Source organism: Borostomias antarcticus (genome assembly GCF_949987555.1).
Source record: "Borostomias antarcticus genome assembly, chromosome: 5".
Lineage (NCBI taxonomy): Eukaryota > Metazoa > Chordata > Actinopteri > Stomiiformes > Stomiidae > Borostomias > Borostomias antarcticus.
Window position 1 is genome coordinate 25747220 of NC_140238.1, and position 25334 is coordinate 25772553.

Sequence of the window (25334 nt, forward strand, 5' to 3'; positions counted from 1 at the left end):
TTTAGGAATGTAACTGTAAATTTAAACAATAATATCCACTGATTTAAACAATTGATAGTATATTAAGCCCACAACTGCTTATGTCTACAGTACATTTTTAGTCAACACATTGCGCATATAAAATATGATGTAGTAGCCTATGGTTTAAATTATGGGGTGTGATCAACTGCACTCATGTTCCTCACATTTTTAATGGTGGTAAATGGTAGCGATACATCTTTTGATAGTTTCCGTCAATATTTGTTGGGTGTAACTTGGCCAGTTTCTGCGACCCTCCAAAAGTGTGCGCAGTTTAATTATTGGGGTTACAGAAACAGTTATATCTATCAAGTTCTTACCCTTACATCATACGTGGATTGATGGAAAATATCAAATTATTTGCTTTGAGCGAAGTCCCCCTTAAAAACCGCCAAGCAGGGTTTGCAGGCCTATCAGTCACTTCTTTGGGTCATAGGAGAGGCATGGTGGCGTGAAGAGCTAGGCTAAATAGCGTGAAGTTACTGTGTGAAGTCGACGGTGGTAATCTCCCATGTTGATAGACTTCCAGATGGAGTGGGAACTCCGGTCAACTGCAGCTGAGTAGGTATTGCACTATATGCACCTGCTCAAAAATCTCATCTCTAGCTCATGACATGCGCTATACAAATGAAATTATTGATTTGATTTGATCATGAGGCGCTATTTTGTTTGTTTTTGTTTGAAAGACACCATATGATGTCATGGTAAAAGCCTGTATCTATTATCCAGTGTATGCTGCTATCTAGTGGTCTGTGTGACTTAACTCACAGCATACTCACAAATAACTTTGTTTTCTTCTTGGCAAAAGTGGGTATAAAGAAGTGGTGAAGTGCTTGATTATTAGCGCCATGGATGGAGCTAGATGGTTCATTTACATATTATGAATTCAATCAAGTCTAGTAATGCCACCATCAAATACAACCATTCTGTAGCAGCCCGTCATGAGCTGCCTCTTATTAAGACATGAGACCCACTGTAACCATTGTCAAATATCCAACTCGAGAATTTTATTTGACAAATTGAATCATATTTCACAAGAAAACATATTTAGGAGAGCATCGCCTTTAAAATATGACCCACATAAAACACCTGGGTTGAGGTTTGGCTCCAGCAGACCATGCACTGTGAAACATAGATTCATTGTAAGTTGCTTTAAAACTGTAACAACTAAATATCATATTACACACACACACTCACTCACTCTCACACACACACACACACACACACACACACACACACACACACACACACACACACACACTCTCACATATATAGCGAAGGGGAGAAGGCATGGATGAACACATTCAGACACACATGGTGAAGTGAAGTAGGCATGAACAAACACATTCAGAAATGCATAGTGGAATAGGATGGTAATGCAAACAAGGTACTGTACATGCACAAAGCTAAAAGTACACCGCAAATGCTACAGTTTATCAGTAATAATATAACACAGTATTACAGTTTATCAATCAATAATACAGGATTATTACAGTTGACCAGTAATAATTACAGTTTATATCAGTCATACTATAATGGTATTGTAGTATAGTATTATTAGAGTTTATCCATCATAATATAATACAGTACCAGTTTATCTGTGATAATATAATACAGTATTACAGTTTATCAGTCAAGATATATAATACAGGATACAGTATAACAATTTATCAGTCAAAATATAATACTGTATAACTAATACTTCAGCAAATGTCTTTAATTAAGTTAATGAGTAACTACAGTATACAGCAGTAAAAAAAACATGTTTCAGGCTTAAATTGATGAATCACGTTAATCCTGATCTGAATCTTAGTAGTGAATATGGCTCATAAGCAGTATCTTTTAGTAGTTAAAATGGCTCATTTTCCCTAAAGCTGTTGAAATTCATGGCAGTTACATTCATAGGTTAAAATCATTACATTAGCTTTTTAGGTGCTCCTTGGTCATCTCACTCTATGAAGTACTCTGCCCACCAGATGGCTGTAGAGCCTCATGAAGTGAGGTGAGTGAGTGAGTGTCAAAACATTTTTTAGTCCCCAGTATCTATTCAGCAAACTTGTCCATGAGTTGTGTATGTTTGACCATGTCCAGAAACAACCCCGGGCCCTATACCTCTTTGGCAGGATGCATTCATTCAACAATGACTGAATAGGTATGTCACCCTGGAGGCAGCGCCTTACTGGTATTGTTTGTTCTCATCTACCTAAGTATTTTAGATGTGTATGTACATCAGTGATAGGAGATTGTAGTCATTTCTGGACCTGTATGTGTGTGTGACTCCAGCTGCACAGTGCTGTTCTTTTACAGTAATATTTCTTTTAGTTTTAAACAAAAAAAACATTCTACTAGCTATCCTAGTAGGCTAATGCACCAATAGATTGTAACATGTTGCTACTTGGTTATCACATACAGTATACAGTACACTCTCTGTTTACAGGCTTGGCAGGAAATATCCATAATTTCCACTGTGTTGTGCAGATTTTTAGTTTTTATATTTAAGTACAATAACTGAGCTCAGTCTGGCAGTAGCTGGACGGATGTATTTTCTCAGCTGAGTGCCATGTCTTTCTGGCGTAATGCACTATCCTACCCTTTGTTTATTTTATACTAACCTTTGTCGCTATTTAAGGAAATCAAAACAACTTTCCAGACACTACTATTCCCTGTCACTTTCCTATATTTGACCAATTTCTTTGATCAAAAGTGAAGCTCGACTTTTCCCTTTGCAACTTATTCTCCCATTATTCTTTTTTTCTCCCTGACTCACACCCTTGTATCCTCTTCATCCTCTTCTTCCATGTATTCCTGCTGGGGGAGGAGCCTGTAGTGGTCCACACCCAGCGGTAGAAAGGTGGCTCTGGGTCGACCCTCTTCCTCCTCCGAGAGCAGCTGGGAGTTGGAGTCCAGGAGCTCAGTGGAATTACATTTAGTGTACATCTCCCGATGCATCTCCTGGCTGCTCCCCTCACCCTGAAGGCCCATTGTTGGAGCTTCACAGCTTACTAACACAGAGTGGAGGTATCCAATAGGCACAGGCAGAGAGGCAGTCAGGATCAGCACGGTGATCATAGCCAAGGCCCATCCAGGGTACTCTAGAACCATCTCCGACCCCTGGAGAATACACAGAGTGTACAGCAATGTGAACAAACAGTTTAAATAACGGTACTCTAGTTCAATCTGACAAAACATTCAGGGAAGTAAATTGGTCAGATTCCATGCATCAGTCATGTTCCAAGCACACGTCATCTGTGTGTGTCCAAACGCTGAAGTAAATTAAATACACCTCAGGTATTTAACATGGTCGAAGTGTTCACCCGAGGTATCATACATACAGTAAGTGCCTTATCTTACCGTTTCATGGTTCCATGCTGTATACGTGGGCCGCTTGAAGACCATGCGGAGCAAACTGGCACCCAAGAGACCCACCATGGCGAACAAACACACATATTTCCACATGTATTTGTAGATCACTGGGGGGCGCCATTTTAGCATGATCTCAATGTCATCTAAAAAGCTGTTGGATGGAGAAGATGTGCCTTTAGATCAATGTTTCTCATTTGTGGACTAATGTGAAAGAAGTGGCAAATGTTGAAGCAAATTACTCTATTGACTAGTCATCGAAATCTATTTGGAATTTGGATCAATGGGGTCGTTTGTTACTGTCCCTTGCAAAAACTAGAATTAGTTAAACATCATCCAGTGATTAATATCTCTGCCCTAGAAAACGGTTACTGGATCGTAACTCCAGTTCTATGTTCACATTGTGTATTTTTACTATGGTGAGTTAGTCTCAGCCAAGCTGGGTTTGATGTCCTCTGAGAAGATGTTGGGCTCAGCACGGAGTACAATTTTGGCATCTCTCGCTGCGCCTTTACCAATAGGAGCGAACCCTCCCCTATGGGGCAGAGTTTCACAAAATAGAACGTTGGTTACTGGATCGTACAGGACTCCAGTTCTAGGAGTGGAGCGAAAGCCCCATAGGGCTTCGTGCCCTGTTGGCCCTCGTTCAGTCTCACTGAAATATTTATTTTGGGGAACAGAATGACGGACTGCATCCCCTTTTATAGGGAGCACCTGTACTCTCATTGGCTGACAGGTGCTTACATTTTTTTCCTTCAGACTGCGTTGCCTTGGCAATGGGGGGATACCAGGAGCAAAGCCCCCCATTATGGGGTGAGCTTCACGAAATAGAACTAGAGTAGTGTTGTCACTAGTCAGTGCAAACTGCCTGCTACAGTACAAGGTAAAACATTGCAAGTCTATTTTCAACTAATGTGGGTTTTCATTCCAAACTGCTATTGGCCGGGTTTCCCGAACGAGTTAAGAAGCACTTAACTCCAAAGTACTTCTTAACTACCATTCAAAGTGTTGCTTAAGAAGGTTCTTTATCAGGAAACGTGGCCATTGTCAGTATTGTCAGTTTTGAATTGTAAGTTTATTGCTTAACTGTCTAATATGGAACTCTTCGTGTCTGTGTGTGTACTCCATACCGGTCAGCTCCATAAATCCAGGCCACACTCAGAGTTTCAAAGATCACCACGATGATCAGGGGAAGCGTTGCCGCGTAATCATCGAACATTGTCACAAAGTAGTTGCCTGAACGTTGGGTAAACAATAGGCCAATCAGGAAACCCAGAGCACAGCTACACACTAAAACACAAACACACAAAAAAACAGTTTTGTAAATCAGTAAACCACAAAATAAGAATATCTACATAAAACGAGTGCTCTGAGTGCAGAATTTTAACCCTAATGCTTTTTTTCTTAGCTGCAGCGCCTTGTATCGCACTATAGCTGTACAGTAGCTACTAACTTTTCAAGGTTATTGCTGCAATTCCCATACATCCCATGTTTATTGCTAGTAAACTGCTTACTTTTTAGACAATTTTCTCATAATCAAAGTGAGCACATAAAACCAACCCCTGCAACGTTGGAGTTTGCAGTGTGTACCAGCTCTGATGGCCATTGAGAGTTAGCATGGAAGCATATCTTTTTGCCTGTGCTTTCCCCTGGAAAAGAAGTCCTCACCAGTCAGCAGAGTGCGGTGGTGGCCCAGCAGGCTGAAGTTGTCCATGAGGGGAGTGAGGATTCCCTGCATGGTGCCAAACATTGTGCTGAGGCCCAGGTTGAGCAGCATGAGGAAGAAGAGGGTGGACCAGAATGGGCTCGCTGGGAAAAGGGCCATGGCCTCAGTAAAGGCAATGAATGCCAGGCCTGTCCCCTCCACTCCCTAGAGCGAGATAGATTGAGAGAATGACAGGATTAGAGGGTGTGAAGATTTTAATGATTTGCCCATATACAGTACAACCTCAATCCCAAAACACACCAACCCAACAATCGGGTGACTGCTTCTGACTGCTCCTGGCCTAATTTATAGAAAAAGTAGCATGACTGACCTATTCATGGAAGTTTCCCCTCACTACTATCAGAGTAGAAAACAGTATTTGCCCTCAGCCATGTAAAATCCTGAGGTCATACAGGAAAGGCCCAAAGATTGAAAGGGGAATGTAGGCTACTGTAGGGGCCAGCTCCCTATCTCTCCCAGGACAATTACTGCATTTTACAACTACGACTATGCAATCCATAAATCCACTTTCATGGAATCAAAAAATGTGCTGTCTGTGTGTATCATTACTAATCATTATTTCAGACTTCACAAAATTAATCACATTTGTATGGAGTATGTCTTTCAATACATCCTCTTATTCTCTTATATCCAGACCTGCTTTCTGACTAATGAAATGGTGATGACAATAACATTTAAACTGAGAGGTAAACCGAATGAATGTCAATTTAGGCTACTTACTGTAAGCTTAGCAATTAAGTTCAATGATTTTATTATTTCAAGTACTTGTCGGGAGAAACCCTCTGATTGGCTCAAGTGTGGCAGATGTCTGACGATTCTACATGTGGAATCACCCAAAAACTGATTCCGACCTCTCCTGTTCTGCTCAGACCCCCACTGTTTTCACCCGATTGTCAGGTTGGTATGTTTTGGCTTTAAAAGACAGAGTTTGACTGTAGGCTGTACCTTTTTCATTTCCCCCTCCAGGTCGCAGTCAGTGATGTTTGGCCCCACCAGGGAGCCATAGTGATCATACCACTCCCTGTATTCAGGTATGGTCACTGAGCCAGGCTCAGATATGTTGAACCAGGGCCACCAATGAACATTAGGCTCAGAAGATGCCATCTCTGATAGGAGGCCAAGGTTTCTGGAGGGTTACAGTGACAATATTTTGTGAACAGTTGATCAAATAATTAAGCTATGTCCTCACAGTTTGACTCTTCTGTTTTCATCAGGTCAACAGCCCATCTGTTAAACTATTTCCAAAATGTCATAGGTCAGTATTCAAATTCACAGAAGCTACAGAAAAAGCAATTAATGTAATCCAGGTGCATATAAACTACTGGGCAAAAAAATCTGAACAATCAGAAAACTATTTCTCTCCACAAAAAAAAGACAATCTCCTCTTCAGAGAAATCATGAAAACATTTTAGGTATCAGTACTGTATAATTCCAAAGCATAGTATGTTGAGTGTTACATTAGAATTCTGTCCAATCTGACCAATTTTTCCCCAGGGCCCATTTACAAAGAATGCCATAAGTACTCCTCAGTCTGTTTCCGAATGGTGTGCAGGCTATACAAATAATGATTACACTCTTGCTCTCACACACACACACACACACACACACACACACACACAAATATGTTGAAATTGCCACCTTAAAAATACAAGTCTAGTTTCCAGAAATTAAAAGGAGAGAGAAAAAACTATATGCAAAACATTTTTTGTAGTGAAGGAGCTTTTGGGGGTCAGGTAGATAGCAGCTGGGGATAAATAAAGTTAGTAAGCATAAGTAAGTAAGTACGTAAGTAAGTACAGTAAGTGTAAATGTCTGTCTGTCTGTATAGTGGACTCCAAAATTACTGGCACCCCTGACAAGCATGCACAAACAATGCATAAAATATATATAGACTACGATTATAGAGAAACTGAATATCCAGTACAGTGTAAAATACTGTACTTTATTCATTCATGTTTCAGTGGAACCAACCAAAATCATACTTATTTAATGCAAAAAAATAATTTCAACAAATTAAGGTTTTACAATTATTGGCACCCCTCATTTAGTACTTAGTACAACCACCTCTGGCAAGGATAACAACATGGAGTCTTTTCATAATCAGAATCAGAATTTGTTTTATTGCCATTAGGTTTTTCAACATACTAGGAATTTGCTTTTGGTTGTGGTACATAACATGGAGACAACATTGGACAGGGTGCAGGGACGAGTCAGGACAGTGCAAAGACAGAACAGTGCAAAGAGCAGGTACAAAGTGCTAGTGCAAAAAAGGATAAACTAAGAAAAAACAATATACAAAAAAGTAGTGCCGTCAGTGTAGTGAGTGTGCCGAGTTTAATGTGTATGCAAGTGTGTATGTGTAAAGATATGGTGTGCGTGTGTATGTGTGTGTGTGTGGCGTGATATGTGAGTGCAATGCGTCCTATATAGTACATTCAGTGGATATCAACAGTGGGGGGGGGGGGGTCAGAGGAGGAAACAAGCCTTGCTGATGAGGCTTCCTCCGTGGCATGCAGACGCAGCAGCCTCCTCCTACTCTTGGTGATACTCCCTGAGAGGATGCCACCAAGAGATTATGTCCAGGGAGGGAGGGGTTGGCCTCAATCTTCCTGGCCTGCTTCAGGGTCCTAGAGTTGTCCAGGACCAGGAGGGAGGGCAGGTTGCAGCCTTGTCGGCAGATCAGATGACACGCTGCAGTTTGGCCCTGAACTTGGCTGCGGTGGCAGAGTACCAGATGGTGATGGAGGAGGTGAGGATGGACTCGATGATGGTGGTGTAGAAGAGTACCATCATTTTCTTTGGTACTCTGAATTTCTTCAGCTGCCTCAGGAAGTATATCCTCTGATGTGCGTTCTTCACGAGGGAGCTGGTTTTTATTTCCTATTTGAGGTCCCGGAAGATAGTGGTGCCCAGGGAGCAGAAGGAGTCAACTTCAAAATCTTACAATCATCTCCACTGTCTTAATAGCATTGAGCTCCAGGTTGTTTTGGCAGCACCAGGACAGCAGCTGGTCAATCTCCCACCTTTAGGTGGACTCGTCTCCCTCAGAGATGAGTCTGATGAGGGTCGTGTCATCTGCAAACTTCAGGGGCTTGACAGACTCGTGGCTGAGGTGCAGCTGCTCGTGTACAGGGAGAAGAGTAGGGGGGAAAGGACGCAGCGGTGGGAGGAGCCGGTGCTGATGGACCTGGAGTCTGAGATGTTTTTGCCCAGCTTCACATGCTGTTTCCTATCCGACAGGAAGTTCCACGTGCAGGTAGAGTCAGGCACGTGTGGCTGTGCAGCTGGCCCAGTGTGGGAGGGAGGATGGGGTTGAAAGCAGAGTTGAAATCCACAAACAGGATCCTAGCGTAGGTGCCTGCATGTTCCAGATGCTGTAGAATATAGTGAAGGGCCATGTGTACTGCATCGTCCCAGACCTGTTTGCTCTGTAGGTAAACTGCAGGGGGTCCAGGAGTGAAATATTTCCTGTAATGTTTGGCATTGTTAAGGGACACATTTGGAGGGATTGTGGACCATTCCTCTAGGCAGACCCTTTCAGGATCCATCACATTCTTGGGTTTGCGCTCATCAACTGCCCTCTTTAACTCAGGCCACAAGTTTTCTATTGGATTGGGGTCTGGTGACTGAGATTGCCTTTGCAGAACATTGATTTTGTTGTCACAGAACCATTTCTGTGTGGATCTTGAGGTATGCTTTTGGTCATTGTCTTGTTGAAAAGTCCACCTACTGTACAGTACGGCCAAGTCCCAGCCTTCTGGCGTTGGCAACCAGATTGTCAGCCAAAATGACCTGGGGCCTCATTTATAAAGCTTGCGTACGCACAAAAGAATGCGTACGCCACTCCTGAGCAAACTTCAGGATTTATAAAAAAACCAAACTTGACGGGAAAATGGCTGAGAATGTGCTCACTTCCAAGCACACTCTGACCCATGCGTACGCACATTCCTGGTGAAATGAGAAACTGTGATCCTAATGGCAGAAAGGTGAAACCCGAGAAACGCTTTGAAATTGACACCATTGTGAACAATAAATATATCCGATATTGCAAAATAACCCCTCAAATATGTTGCACAGTCTAACCGGGAATCATAATCAACTGTATCTGTCATCGCTAAACAATTGATTCATTTATTAATTCTCATGAATAATTCTTGTATTTATTTATTGTCATAAATTATTCCTTTATTTATTTATTTATTCTCATAAATAATAATGTGGACAGCGTAGGCTATGTGCTCAAAGCAATCACTATAATTCAAATACTGTTGTGAATGACTTGTGAACCTTCATATTTACACTGCTACAGTATGTGAATCCCAATTTTGGTAGAGCAACAATAACTCTAGTCGTAGAGAAGGCCCTCTCACTGCAGGGAAAATTACAGTGCCAACATGCAGCCTAGCCTTCGGCAACAAGAAATCTAAGTGTGCACTGTTGTGCATGACATATTTACTCAGGCAATGTGTAGGCTAATCTATTATAAGGATAGGCTAATATGATTCACTGTAAGCTGTGTTACACACTTTTCTTTAAAATACTGCTGTTGGTTTATAAAGCACTGAATGGTTTAGGGCCAACGTTATGAACCATCCAGACCTCTCAGGTCATCTGGCACAGGCCTGCTTTCTGTCCCCAGAGTTAAAACAAAACATGGAGAAGCAGTGTTCAGTTTTTATGCTCCACATATATGGAACAAACGTCTGCTACTACTACTGCTGCAACTACAGTATCAGTTCTTTTAAATCAAGACTGAATACTCATTGCCGCTGCTTTTTATTAAATCAAATAATTATTAATTCGCACACTGCACTGTAACTTTTATTCTTGTATTTTATTTTTCCTGCATTTTGTTTTAAATCTCCTTTCATTATGTATTTTTTGCATTTAATTTTATGTCCTTTCATAATGTGTTTCTTGCACTTTGTCTTGATGCTTTTAATGTCTCATGTAAAGGACTTTGAATTGCCTTGTTGCTGAAATGTGCTATACAAATAAACTCGTCTTGCCTTGTTCATTGCCCGTCAGGGGTGCCAGTAATTTTGGAGCCCACTGTATGCATGTATGTATGTATGTATGTATGTATGTATGTATGTATGTATGTATGTATGTATGTATGTATGTATGTATGTATGTATGTATGCGTGTGTGTATGTGTGTATGTATGTATCATATTGTATGTACTGTATGTAGTGCCATTACAATTCCCCCAATTGAAATCAATGTGATTCCTTCTCATGTTGTTGCGTGAGCTGAAAGCTAGTGCTAGCAATTTAAGAATCAGGTTAGCTTTATTGTGTTTTATTACAGGGGAGTGGTCTACTGTATATTGCTAATTTTGTAGTTATCAAAATGTCTGAAAGAAATGAAAGTAAGCTAATATAATAAATGTGATGCCCCTGGAACACAGACACACAGACACACACACACAAACTCCTTACTGGGCCACGCAGTTCAGGGCGATGTTCTTGGCGCGGAAGCCCAGCACGACAAACACTACCAGCGAAGCGAGCACAGAAGTCATGAAGTTGATGCTGGAGACCATGAGAGCGTCCCTGTGGCAGTTGTTGTTGATGGGGTTGTAAGAGGAATAAGCAATCACAGAGCCATACCCAAGTCCCAGGGCAAAGAACACCTGTGTAGCTGCCTGCCGCCACACTTGCACCTCCCACCAAGTCTCCAACTGAGAGAAAGAGAGAGAGAGAGAGAGAGAGAGAGAGGGAGAAATGGAGGGAGGAAGAGACAGAGATACTGTAGAGGTGCTTAACCTTTACATGAAAATGAGATTTATGAGACATTTAGATCTCAGCCTGAGTGAAGGAATTAAATACTATGTTGAGGCTCTAAAATGATTAATACTATCATCAGATAGAGCTAGCTCCTCATGTAGGAGTAGCTGACAAAGCAGGTTATGGGCTAGATGGGTTGCCAAACACAGGGTGGATGGTTGACACGTGGGTGGAAGTAGAACGCGCTTGGCTTTGGAACAAGCTACCCTTGTTCGCTACCAGCAAGAACACTCTTTGCAACTCACAAGTTTGACTTTCACTTTCATTTCCAGTTTTGATTGTTTCTATCCCTAACCTTAACTCCTACCCTAACCATTCATTTTCATGCCTAAACCTTCCTATAACAGAAAGCATTTGGCTTTAACATTTTGCTTAACTTGCTCAACTACTGCTGCTGAGGCCCCAGCTCTATCGGCAATAGTATGTCATTTTAGAGCCTGAAAACATTCGTAGTGTTTGGTTGTTTTACACGTGTGATTGGGTTGTTAGATCTTCACAGCGCATGACATGGGTGTGCAATTATTCAGTGCCCCTTTAGAGGTTGATAAAGTGAACTCAAAATTAAACATTCTCTTAGATTACAACTTCCTGAGCATGTTTGTAGGCATGCGCCCACTCCTCTCATGTCTGTTACATGGGTGTTCTACTGGCAAAATGCAGTCTCGCTTTAGGGGGTGAGCATACCGTCAAGCCGGAAAGTCTGCACACTCCTTTCACCTTCTCCGCGATTTATTAAATTAGACTTATTCTACAATAGATTGAGTTCATTTTTTGCCTCAAACATCTACACACAATAGCCAATAATGACAAAGTGACAACAGGTTTTAAGAAAATATGCAATTTTATTTTATTGACAAAAGTAGGTTACAGTCTAATACTTGGTTGATGCACCCTTGGCGGCGATCAAGGCAGCTTCAAGGCGCGGCACGTAACTCGCCACGTGCTTCGGATCGTTGTAATGTTGCAAGGTAAACCTTCGCTCCAGTCAGATCCAGAGCGCTGTGGAGCAGGTTTTCTTCAAAGATCTCGGTGTACTTAGCTGCATTCCCTCTATGCGGATTAGTTGCCCCGTTCCCGTTGTTGAAAAACATCCCCACATCATGATGCTGCCACCACCATGCTTCACTGTAGGGATGGTATTAGACCGGTGATGAGCAGTACCTGGTTTCCTCCAGACGTGATGTGGTATTCAGGCCAAAACGTTCAATTTTGGTTTCATCAGACCAGAGAATCAGGTAGACCCAGGACCAGGTGGCGGGATTACATCTCCGCACTGGCCTAAAGATCCCCCAGACGAAGTTGGTTGATGTTGCTAGGGAAAGGGATGTCTGGGGCCCCCTGCTGGAACTGCTGCCTCCGTGATCTGGACCCGAAAAAGTGGATGACGATGGATGGATGGAGACCAGAGAATCTTGATTCTCATGGTTTGAGAGTCCTTGAGGTGCCTTTTGGCAAACTTCAAGCGGGCTGTCATGTGCCTTTTACTAAGGAGTGGCTTCCGTCTGGGCGCTCTACCATAAAGGCCTGATTGGTGCTGCCTGGATGGTTGACCTTCTGGAAAGTTCTCCCATCTCCACAAGGACACGCTGCTCTGTCAGAGTGACCCTCGGGTTCCTGCTCGTGTCCCTGGCCCAGGCCCGTCTTCTCCGATTGCTCATTTGGGCTGGGCGGCCAGGTCTAGGAAGATTCTAGGTGGTTCCAAACTTCTTGATGATGGTGGCCACTGTGCCCTTTGGGACCTGTAAAGCTGCAGAAATGTTTCCGTATCCTTCTCCTGATCTATGCCTTGACACAATCCTGTTTCTGAGGTCTGCTGATAATTCCTTTGACCCCATGGCTTGGAGTTAGTTCTGACATGCAATGTCAACTGTGGGATCTTATATAGGCAGGTGTTGGCAATCCCCAATCATGGCCAATCAATTGAATTTACCACAAGTGGACTCCAATTCAGTTATAGAAACATCTAACACAGTATCAGTGTAAACAAAATGCACCTCAGCTCACTTTTGGGTGCCATATCAAAGGATGTGCACACTTGTGTATGTATATATATATATATATATATATATATATATATATATATATATATATATATATATATATATGTTTGTTTGTTATCAAATGTGTTTTATTATATGTACAATACAATGACAGTTATGTATCCACACTTGGAACATTTACACAACAGTTTCAATAAACGGTGTGGCATAAAAATTGAATGACGAATTGAATAATCATCTGCGTGGCATCCCTCGAGCGATGTATCTTAGCGATGACTGGGCAGGGTTGACCGGCTGGAGGGGTTCCCAGGCCACGATGCACAGGGTGATCCGGCAGGCCCAACAGCTCAGGGATGAACTTCTCAAAGAACTTCAGCGGGTCACTACCTTCAGCTGATTCTTTAAGTCCATGAACTTTTTACTCTTTAAGTCCATGAACCATGAACATACGTTGTCCCGCTTGAAGCATCCCTCTAAATCTGATAGCTTGTCCGACAATTCAGCCACCTGCTTCCCCAACTCGCTCATCTCCTTTGGGGTTGGTTAAGTCCTCCAAGGAAGATTTGCGAACCTCCGCCTCCGTTCACCACTCAACCATTCCCTCCATGGCTGTCGCTACTCTGTCGACGCGCCCAGTTAAGTTGTCAATCCTCTGGTTCAGTCTGGTTTCGCATTCCGCAGCTTTGACATCAGCCCTGGCCTCGGTTTCAGCGGTTTTGTTGTCTGCCCTTTCCTCGAATTCAGCAAACATCTTATAGATGTGTTGCAGCAGCATCTCATTGGCAAAGAGTTCAGGTTGTGTGGAAGGTCACCATTTTTGTTAGCAACATTAGCAGCCGTCTTTCTCACGTTACAATCTCTTCCCTCAGCCATTTCAGAAGCTTCTTTTTCTTTTATCTTTGTCTGTCTAAGGGCCCGTTGTCCACATAGCGCTTTTTCCTGAGCGCCTGTGCCCTTTTTCAATTGTTTTCAATGAGGAGAGAGCGCTGGCGGCCGCCTGGAGAAAGGCGCTGCACCTGGCGTCTTTTTTTCGAGCGCTCTGGTTTTTTTGGCGGCCGCTCCGAGCGCTCGAAAGTTGAAAACATCTCAACTTCTCAGAAAGGTGCTGGTAACTAGCCTGGTACGACCATCCCGTTCTCGCGAGCTCATATTCTGTTTCACTAACGCAGAACGGTCTTGCCTTTGCCTACTCCAGGGCGATTATGCCAAAATCCAGACCATACCGGGCCAATCAGGGACTGCGTTTTAACTGCTGTCCCGCCCCACAGTGGAAAGCAGCCCCTGATTGGTTTGTGTCCCTGGCGCTCGCTAAACAAACACAGCGGCACCTGAAGCAACGAGTGGTAACGTTAACGTTAGAAGAATAAACGCAGCTATAAGTACAGTTATTGCAGAAATAGACTTAATCACAACACTTAAACAAGAACAAGAGTATGCTCTAGCGGAGTTTCTCGGTGGAAAATAAGTTTTTGCCTTTCTTCCGACTGGATTTGGCGAAAGTTTGCTGAACGCTCATTGGCTGACGGTGTTTGTCTATCAAGGCAAGTACCCCCTCCCACATAATCGCTCTCTATGGGGCGAAGGCCAGACAGATATTGCAGAGCAAAGCAGTGAGCTTGCTAGATCGGGATGGTCATACCAGGCTAGCTGGTAACGTCACTGCCGCTCGTGTCGAAGTGCGACAGCAAGCCGGTTGTTCGTGAATCATAAATAATAGGCTAGATAACGATATTCTATAGGATAATAAGTAATATAGAAATATAGTAATAGTAACAAAAGATGGCTAATAAAAGGCAAAGAAACACTCGTATACAACGCCGGTTGATGATGCTGAAGGTATACTGTCATAGAAACAAAATAACCACTCCAAGCGCAGCAGAAAAGAGACGCTGCAGGGCGCTGGGACGTAGCTCTACCCAGCGGTTTTCTGACAGAAAAAGGCGCTATGTGAACACGGCCCCTAAGGATTCTTTTGTTCAAAATATAATTCCGAAAATCAAATTGGTGGACTGAGAATGGCACTTTGCAAGTCATTTTCAACAATAGGCAGGGAGAGCCTCCAACACACGTCTTCTCACACCTGCGCCATACCAGAAGTCTGTGTATATATATTTTACATTTTGATTTTTAATAAATTAGCACAAATGTCTAAATACCTGTTTTCACTTTGCCATTATGGGCTATTTTGTGTAGAAGTTTGAGACAAAAAATGAACTCTATTGTAGAAAAAGTCTAACGTAATAAAACGTGGAGAAGGTGAAAGGGATGTGCAGACATTCTGGCTTGACTGTAGTACTGTATGTGATACTAATAGTGTCCATACTTTAGGATAGAACATGTAGGAGATTCCATCCATGGCGCCATCCAGCATTAAGCCTCTGATGAGGAAAATGAAGAGCACAACGTAGGGGAAGACTGACGAGAAATACATCACCTGTGGTCCAGAAAAGAAAAGGATAAACGAGACATTGTACAAGGTTGCTGATTCAAGAAATACAGTATACATGTGTTGAGGTGGCACTGAAATACCCCATGAAAATGTAAAAATAAAACCTCTTAAAGGACAATGCTCGTTTTTGACAACCTGGACCTTATTTACGACATATTATAAGACGTGTAATGGCGGTGATCGGGGCAACGAGAATGCAGCTTCTAAAAATCTATTTTCTGCCGCGAAACGGTTGTTTTCATCAATCTGTCTGGATGTTGCTAGTTGTGCTTACATAGAGAGCATAGGCCTGTTGTGGTATTTCCCATGCCTCTGTAATATGATCTTTAGAAACGTCGTTAGACACGAAATAGCTTCCTCACTTGCTCCAGCACGCATGCGCACAGCGTGCTGGAGCAACGATTGCGCGCTGTGCGCATTAGTGCTGGAGAAAGTGAGGAAGCTATTTCGTTTCGAAAGACGTTTCTAAAGATCATGGCATGTGAAAACCACAACAGTTATGCTCTATGTAAGCACAACTAGCGATTCATCCAGACAGATTGATGAAAACAACCGTTTCGCGGCAGAAAATAGATTTTTAGAAGCTGCACTCTCGTTGCCCCGATCACCGCCATTACATGGATATACTGGCTCGCGCTGGATTTTACATTTCTTCTACAGGCCTCCGAACTACACCAAAGTGATCTCGGTGAGTCAAACGTCTTATAATATGTCGTAAATAAGGTCCAGGTTGTCAAAAACTAGCATTGTCCTTTAAACTCAATTACCTTCGCAGAGGACTTGATGCCTTTGATCATGGCCAAGGCGACAACAGCCCAAGCACCCAGTAGACAGCCTGTCATGATCGGGTTAAACTCGCTTGACTCATCTATGGAGTCTGTGATATCCAGAGCCTTTCGAAACCAGAAGTATGAGGTAGGGGAGCTACTTGAACATTCCTTTACTGGAGGAGAAAGAGAAGGATGAGAGAGAGAGAGAAAGACAGAGAGAGATAGAGAGAGAGAGAGAGAGAGAGAGAGAGAGAGAGAGAGAGAGAATGCAAGGACATCTTATGAAAATGAAGGAGCTTGAAAGGCAAAAAAGATATGGCATTCTCCTATCAACTGGGACCAGGAGTTAAAAACTTTAAAAAAAATCTCAATCAGATCTGATCATATTTTGGAATCATATTTTGTGATCCAGGATCAGACAACACAGCCAGATGTTGTCTTGGTGTTTCAAAGCAATTCAGGATAGAATCACTGTGATTCAGATTCCGACTATCAGGCCCACCTGTGGATTTCTCTAGGGTAAATGAGATATTCAGTGATCATGCAATGAGAGATGTCATTGTCAACAACTACTTTAGAAGTTTATCACATATGATGGACTAGTGCCTATTATTTGTAGATACTTGTTGTATGTAAAATGTATATAATGTTGTAAATGTAATTTATGATTGCTATAATATTTGTAGAGATCATTTTGTGATGATGAACATATTTATTTGGTTGAATGCACTGTTCTGAGAGGAAGGCTAAAGGTCACTGTGTATATATATATATATATATATATGCATAGCGAAAATGTACCGCATGATACTAAACCGGATTTGAGATGCCATTGACCCTCACCTGAGGGACAACCAAAATGGCCTCAGAAAAGGAAGGACCACTGTAGCCCACATCCTGGCCTTAAGGAGGATCATCGAGGAGGTGAAAAAGAACAATCTAACAGCAGTCCTGTGTTTTATTGATTTCAAAAAAGCATTTGACTCAATACACAGAGGCGTGATGGTGAAAATCCTTAAGGCCTACGGGGTCCCTCCTAACCTACTCCGGGCCATAGAGGCCATGTACAGGGGCACAAGAGCCAGAGTGGTAACCCCAGATGGGAACAGTGAGGAGTTCGACATCCTAGCAGGAGTACTACAGGGGGACACTCTTGCCCCCTTCCTCTTCATTGTAGCCCTGGACTACACGCTTAGGAAAGCCATCAGTGGGCAGGAGCAGGAGCTTGGCTTCATAATAACACCTAGGAAGTCTAGAAGAAACCCTGCTGTAGTCCTGGCAGACCGGGACTATGCAGACGACATCTGTCTGATGTCCAACAGGTGGAGCAGGCACAGGAGCTCTTGAACAGAGTAGAGGCAGAATGTGCCAGGGTTGGCCTCAGGTTGAATACAAAGAAGACCGAGGCAATCACTTACAACACCCCCCTGGACCACCCACCTCTCAAGACAGCAGGGGGAAATGCTCTAGCAGAAGTTAGCGACTTCAAATACCTGGGTTCCTGGGTCAACTCATCAGAACAGGACCTTAAGGTGAGAAAGGCATTGGCCTGGAGGGCCCTGAATGGCATGAATAGTGTGTGGAACTCCAATCTCCCTCAACACATCAAACTGAGCTTCTTCCATGCGACCGTGGAGTCTATCCTCCTATACGGCTGCGAAACTTGGACCCTGAAGCCCACCCTGCAGAAGTCTCTGGATGGGTGCTACACCAGAATGCTGCGTGTGGTGCTAAATGTCAACCAGAATAAGCATGTTACCAACAAGCATCTGTATGGGGGGCTACCAAAGCTGAGTGAGAAAATGGCATCCAGGAGGATGAAACTTGCTGGCCACTGCCACAGACATCATGAACTCCCAGCCATCAAGCTGGTGCTCTGGGAGCCAACACACAGGCACCGATTAAGAGGACGTCCCACACCAACATACGGATGGATGTACTGAGGAGGGACACAGGAGTGGAGAGTTCTGCAGAACTGGCTGGATGTATGGACAACCGAGAGGATTGGAGACTTCGCTGTCAAGCTCGTCTGAGGACGACCTAATGATGATATCAAATGACAGATGGGGGTTAAAGCCAATAGATGCAGTCTGAGGTACGTAAACGGTTCAGGATCTCAGCATGAGGTCTCACGGGCGAGGTTGCCGACTTTGATTACTCCCTGCGACCGTAGTTATGTATCTTCCTAAGCTACTCAACTATCAGGGCAGGCGTGTCATTTTTACACTGTATTTTACTTGATTTCTTATCTTTATCGTGTTTTCCATCTTATTTTCCTGCTTTTTGTTTATTTTATGTCTATTTTTATGTGAAGCACGCTGTGCATGCACTTTCTCTGTTGTAAAACACGTTGATGAATGAAAGGTGCTATGCAAATAAAGTTAAAGCAAAGCAAATAAAGATTATTATTTATTATTATTATTATTATGAATGACGCAAAATGTTTTGTAAGTTGAAGGCTATCAGACATGGGCCCCAAATATGATCACACAATAGGCATTCATGTCAAATTTTGATAATTCGCTCGCACAAATTATCAAGTCAGTGGAGATGCGTCCAGTGAAGGGTTGGAATAATTGAATGAAGTGATGCACGTGTGCCTTTCCCAAGCCAATGGGGTGTGCCACAGTATAAAAATATGCTAGATTTGAGAATGGATGAATAAGCATAGAGTTGGAGTGAAAAAGAAGCAAACATGATCAACATCCATCCAGATTAAGAGCGCAAATTACAAATCTAATATATGAGTTGCTTGGGAGTAGATAGCGGTGGCAGTAAGTCAGTACTTACAGTAGGTCTGGCTATGGGAGACTAATTATCTCCACACTTCGTTTACGCTGTGCCAGTGCCGGAGACAGGTCTGGATGGACATATTACCATTCTGCAATAGGGGGGGACGCAGTATTTCTTTTAACCAATCACAGTCGTCTTGGGGCGGAGCCAGCCCCGGACACAGCGACATTGCTCTTGCAAAATAGTCTGGATCGAATCTGATTGGTGCTGAGAAAATCTCTCAGCCCGAATCAGATTAATTTGCGTCGCCAGTCTCACCACTGATTGGGCAGTGTGACAATGAATGACAAGGTTTATTGCCAAAACCTACATCCGTTGAGTCAGACTAGTACTTAATAAAATTAATTTGTAGGCCTAGAGAAAGATGTGGTGGTATGTTTTCTATGTCAATAAAGTACTATCTAAATTTAATGCATTTTGTTTCATGGCGTTGACTATGCGCCAACGTTTATCCAACATGGAGGTTGGCAGACAGACCCAACCTTATTCTGAGATCTGTACTGTAGTACTCCCCCCCAATCTATGCAAACATCTGTAACACATTTTCTGGTGATCAAATGCTCTCCCTGTCTCACTCCTGGCTGTTGACAGCAACTGATTAAATTAATGTTGTCTCAGGGAAGAGGGGTCAGTGTACAGTAAAGCCACATCTCCTATAAATACAGCCAAGTTGCAAGCTCACACAAATAATAGTGCCATATACAGATGGTTGAGCCTTTAAATGTCCATAATGCTGCAGTGAGGTATGGAAACAGCTGCTGCACCATTACTTACAAGCCTAGGCTTCTCAGTGCAGTGAACAAGAGCACTAACAACCTGACTGGTGTAAACACTAAATTTTAACATTATAGACTTCAGATTGTCTCCACTCCTGAGCGAAATTAAATCAAAACCATCTTGACAGTTATTTTGACCCGTAGGCCTATACTCTATAGACAAAGAATTGGGAATTGTACCATATGTCGATAATGTTTGAGTATATAATATGGTGAAAAAGTGACATTAATAGACAAAGAAATGTTTCTAGACAGAATACCAGTCTAGTCATGGTCTTGGTCATCTATAATTATGCTGAAGCCATGTATTCACAACACAGTTTGTTTCATTTAATGCAAGAGACGTGAGAGATGTGTCAATACAAGCGGTAGTTAAAGAAACAGGTGGATAGTACCTCTACTTTTTCTTTTGAGTAAATGTACAGCTGACATCTGCTACTGTGTTATCATGCCAATGCACAGAATTACCTGAAGTTGTAGATATTATATAGCACAGCATCTTTTTGTTTTTTACAATTATACACAGGCACACGCAAACACACACACACATATATATATATATATATATATATATATATAGAGAGAGAGAGAGACAGAGAGAGAGAGAGAGAGGTCGACCGATAGGGGATTTTTAAAGGCTGATATAATAATGTTAGTTTGGAGCAGGAAAAGGCAGATGGACGATTAATTGGCCGATATTAAATAATAAAAATACCACTGTCAAATTAATTAAATACCTAAATAAATACATTTGGATAATCAAACTCAAAGTAGGCCAAAAAGCAAAGAGTAATGAAAACTCTGAGGGATAAGACATACCTGTGATGTTTCTTGCCTCAGGCGTCTCTACTTCTAATACATGCAGACACCTGCACTCTGTCACCTGTTAGGCCTAAATATCCAACAGTGCATAATATATTTCATTCACTATTAATTTCCTCTATGAATGATTGTGTTTCACTGAGGAGAATCTCTAAGAATGTCTTCCTCACACCCAAGAGTAGGCTATATCCAGTACATTTTGTTAAAATCCTCCCTTTTATTTTTGTCTTCAATCAAGTTAAAATGAAGTACTCCTTTTCGTCAGTTGCTGGGTGGCATTGCTCCAGATCCTTGTCAGTTAATTCAATATAACTAATAGCTAAAAAAATGAAATAATAAAAAGTATATTAAAAATGTAATGGAACATTCTTTAGTGTCATACATCGTTGGAATATGGTCTATTTACAATGGATAGAGGCTGCGCAGCCATCGGCCACTATCGAAGCCCAGTTCAGCTGATAACAAAAGTTTTAAAAACATCCCATCAGTTAATCGGTCGACCTCTAATATGAAGGCAGTGGGTACCAGTTTTATTAGTGGCCAAGTCGACTGGACACTGCTCCCAGGGCAAGGGATACCGGAAAGAGTTTCCCATATAAAAGAGGCTCCATGCGATGATCACATTATAGTAGAGGGCCACAAAGAAGCAGACCTAGGGATAGGAAAGGAAAAGGTTAATTGAGTATTCACTTAGTACCACACCTTCAATATTGGTATAGCAGCTCCCTGAGATGTACAGAGCCGTAAGTTTAAACTTGCCAGTAGAAAAGCAACTTGTTTCACTATATTAAAATATTCTTAATGGTGTGACTAGGATTGAGTCAAGTTCAATTAAAGGTATGCACATAAATCATGCCAACTTAGAAGACTTGCAGAACATGAGCAACCCCCTCTCTCACATTACAGTCGTAGAGCATAATGATATATACCCCTAGCCATGCGCACGCACGCACGCACGCACACACGCACGCACACACCTTCATAGCCAAATGCCATGTATTGCTCTTTAATCTGTTTACCAGCCTTTGAGAAAAGAGGAAGTAGCTCAAGTTAGTACAGGCCCTAAATGTAGCCTTCATATTACTTTGACCTGGAGGACCCTCTGACAAGCCTTTCATTAACAATTCTTTGGTTCCAGACAGAAAAATAGTAAGAGAAAACGCACACTTAAGTCAATGGTTAACCTACAATTATACCTGTGCTAGATTATGGTCACATTATACATGTACTGTATGCTTCCACAAACACATATACAATAATGCAATTTTATTTACAAGTAAGGGATAACGTATAGCCAGCCGGTCACCAACAATATTAATATTAATAGACCTACACTTGTTACACCTACACAGTGGAGGGGTGTAGCATGGGCCAACTTAGAACCCATTCAATTTTGGCTTGCACAGAGCCACGAAATGCATTCAGGGGTGGAGATCTGTGCTCTCTGAGCACTATTTATAGTTTTAATTGAAATAGGATTCATGGCTTCCCTGCACTTTTACTGTATGGCACCTTTGAGTTGATCTACTGTTTTTATGTGTACTGTATGAAACTGTTTGTACTGCTGCCATTCTTAGCCGCTCTTGAAAAAGAGATTTTAATAGTTAATGAGTATAGACTCAAATATAATGAGTATAGACTCAAACCTGGTTAAATAAAGGTCAATGAAATTAATGGAGCTGGACTCCACTTTCAGGAGGATGGTGTAACTGCACTTAAGAAAAGAAAAAGAAAAAACGCGCTCAACTCAACTTCTACTGAAAACAACTGGGTGCTTAATTCCTAAATAGTATAGGAATGAAGATTGACAACATTACTCCAAGTTGATATTTTGAATGCCATAAAAGCAAACGTTTCGGGACTACACCCTTCTTCAGTGCATGACAGAAAATACAATGACACACTCGCAGGTGTGCTTAATGAAGGTTCACAATCTGTCTCATGGCACAGGTGCAGTAGGCTCTGATAGGCTAATAGTCAACACAATGTCAATAAGTAGACAACCAGCCAATCCTATGCTAGGAGAAAACTGCCTTGAAAAAAATGGAAGAAAAAATGAAGAAAAATCACACCATAGTGGTGAAGTAAACAGCCCACACAAACAAAATATATTGTAGAGACTTTTTACAGAAAACAAGTAAATACAATTTCTTCATTCATTCCATGTGGAAAGAGGGTGCCCAGGTGGTGAATCCAATAACACTATTTTTTTTAGAGAGAATAAGCTCTCTCGAGACTCCGCGAGCGGGAGTTTTTATGAATTTCAATCCCATGAACTGTAGCTCATTGATCAAACATTGTGTTTCTGACTGTTGAAATGTCTGGCAACTGAAGACTTTTCATCATGATTGCGTATAGAACAACTGTGTTGAAAAGAGCTCTGTTGGTTGATCAACGAGGGGAAGTACAAATACATGGTGCAAGAGAATCCCAGACAACCTGTCCCAAAAATAAACAAAGACTACAAATCCACCGGGCCGTTTGATAGTGTCTGGGGTTGGATCTCTCACAGAGCCACTATCTCAGTTTGTGGATTCTCACATTAAAGACTTGGTTTATGAGTTATGACTATTTATGTTTAATGGATGTTTCCAGTTTATACCCTTCAGTACCAATTAAAGAAGGCTTAGAAGCCATGAAGCATTATTTGGATTGTAGAGTTGATATGCATCTGTCTACTGATTTTTTGGTATCCTTATCTGAGTTGGTTTTGACTAAGAATTACTTTAAGTTTAAGGACCAGTACTGGTTACAACAGAGAGGATGTGCAATGGGGAGTTCTATGTCTCCAGATTTTGCAAATTTATTTATGGGGAAATTTGAAAGTTTTTGAAGAACTATTTTCGTTACATTGATGAAATTTACTACACATGGAGTGGTACAGAGTCTGAGTTAATGGAATTTCAAGTTTATATGAATTCCAAAATGGAGTCCATTAAATTTACGATATCCTACGACCTGAAACAGATTTCGTTCCTAGATGTGTTGGTCAAGAAAGTTGACACAGGTATAGGCCTACACACTGAAGTATTTAAAAAGGATACTGACCGTAATACATTTTTACACTACAAAAGTTTCCATTCTCCTGCTTTAAAACGCAGTCTTCCCTATAGCCAGCTCATAAGAATTAGACGCATTTATAATTCTGATGATTCATTTGAATCACAAGCAAAAGATCTGTGTGATAGTTTCAAAACTAGAGGCTATAGTGAGGAAGTACTTCCCCCACATCTCACTAGAGTGCGCCAAATCCAACAGTCGGATTTACTTAAACCTAGAATGAAGGACAGACTCAGTGGTAACCAGGACCTTGCCATGATCTCCACATTCAGTCCAATCTCTGAGTCCATCAAACAGGTGGTTAATAAATACTGGCCCATTTTACAGACAGATCCTCAAATCGCCTCCACTTTCAAAGTTCCACCCAGACATTTTCACAAAAGATCTTCCAATTTACGTGATTGCCTAGTCAAGTCTGATCTACCCAAGCATACGAGTCACTTTATGTCCCAGATCCCTAGTGGGAATTATCCATGGACAAGGCAAGGCAAGTTTATTTATATAGCACATTTCAGCCACAGGGCAATTCAAGGTGCTTTACATGAGACATTAAAAGCATTAAAACAAAAAGCAAGACATTATAGACATTTAAAACAAAAGGCAGAACAAATTAAAAGCATTAAAACAAAAAGCAAGTCATTATAGACATTTAAACAAAAAGCAGGACAAATAGAATACAGGAATAAAAGTTACAGTGCAGTATACTGATAAACATAGCTCCTCTTAGAAAGCAGTGGCAAAAAGAAAAGTCTTCAGGCTTGTTTTAAAAGAACCAAGAGTTGCAGCAGACCTGCAGTTTTCTGGAAGTTTGTTCCAGATATGTGGAGCATAAAAACTGAATGCTGCTTCTCCATGTTTTGTTTTAACTCTGGGGACAGAAAGCAGACCTGTGCCAGACGACCTGAGGGGTCTGGATGGTTCATAGCATATGAGCAGATCAGAAATATATTTTGGCCCTAGACCATTCAGTGCTTTATAAACCAACAGCAGTATTTTAAAGTCAATTCTTTGACAGACAGGAAGCCAGTGTAAAGACCTTAGTACTGGTGTGATATGCTCCACTTTCTTAGTCTTAGTGAGGACTCGAGCAGCAGCGTTCTGAATCAGCTGCAGCTGTCTGATCGATTTTTTAGAGAGACCTGTATACATGCCGTTACAGTAGTCGAGTCTACTGAAGATAAACGCATGGATAAGTTTTTCCAAATCCTTCTGGGACATAAATCCTTTGATCCTTGATATATTCTTCAGGTGATAGTAGGCTGACTTTGTAATTGACTTAATGTGGCTGTTGAAATTCAGGTCTGAGTCCATGACTACACCAAGATTTCTGGCTTCGTTTGTGGTTTTTAGCATTACTGATTGAAGTTGAGCACTGACTTTTAATCGTTCTTCTTTGGCTCCAAAGACAATTACTTCAGTTTTATTTTTGTTTAGTTGGAGAAAGTTCTGGCACATCCAATCATTGATTTGTTGAATGCACTTACTCAGCGCTTGTATGGGATTATAGTCTCCTGGTGATATAGTGATATAGATTTGTGTGTCATCTGCATAGCTATGGTAACATATTTTGTTGTTTTCCATAATTTGAGTTAGTGGGAGCATGTAAATGTTGAACAGAAGAGGCCCCAGGATGGAGCCTTGGGGAACTCCACAGGTCATTTTTGTCAGCTCAGATTTGTAATTGCCTATAGACACAAAATAATCCCTGTCCTTTAAGTAGGATTCAAACCAATCTAACACTGTACCAGAAATTCCCAACCAATTTTCCAGT

General features: G+C 41.8%; 1 protein-coding gene across 1 annotated transcript in view; it reads right to left on the reverse strand.

The window, feature by feature from the left end:
• Positions 1–1173: 1173 nt before the first annotated feature.
• The window catches only part of slc6a16a (solute carrier family 6 member 16a), a gene marked incomplete at its 5' end in the record, with an annotated part of 39630 nt that continues 15469 nt past the window's right edge, over positions 1174–25334 (reverse strand). The window contains 9 exons of the mRNA XM_084439031.1: positions 1174–3129; positions 3370–3532; positions 4509–4668; positions 5047–5248; positions 6050–6230; positions 10546–10787; positions 15217–15327; positions 16110–16285; positions 21029–21155. Coding sequence (XP_084295157.1) covers positions 2782–3129; positions 3370–3532; positions 4509–4668; positions 5047–5248; positions 6050–6230; positions 10546–10787; positions 15217–15327; positions 16110–16285; positions 21029–21155 — 1710 coding nt within the window. The 3' untranslated portion in view covers positions 1174–2781. The remainder of the gene's footprint in view (positions 3130–3369; positions 3533–4508; positions 4669–5046; positions 5249–6049; positions 6231–10545; positions 10788–15216; positions 15328–16109; positions 16286–21028; positions 21156–25334) is intronic.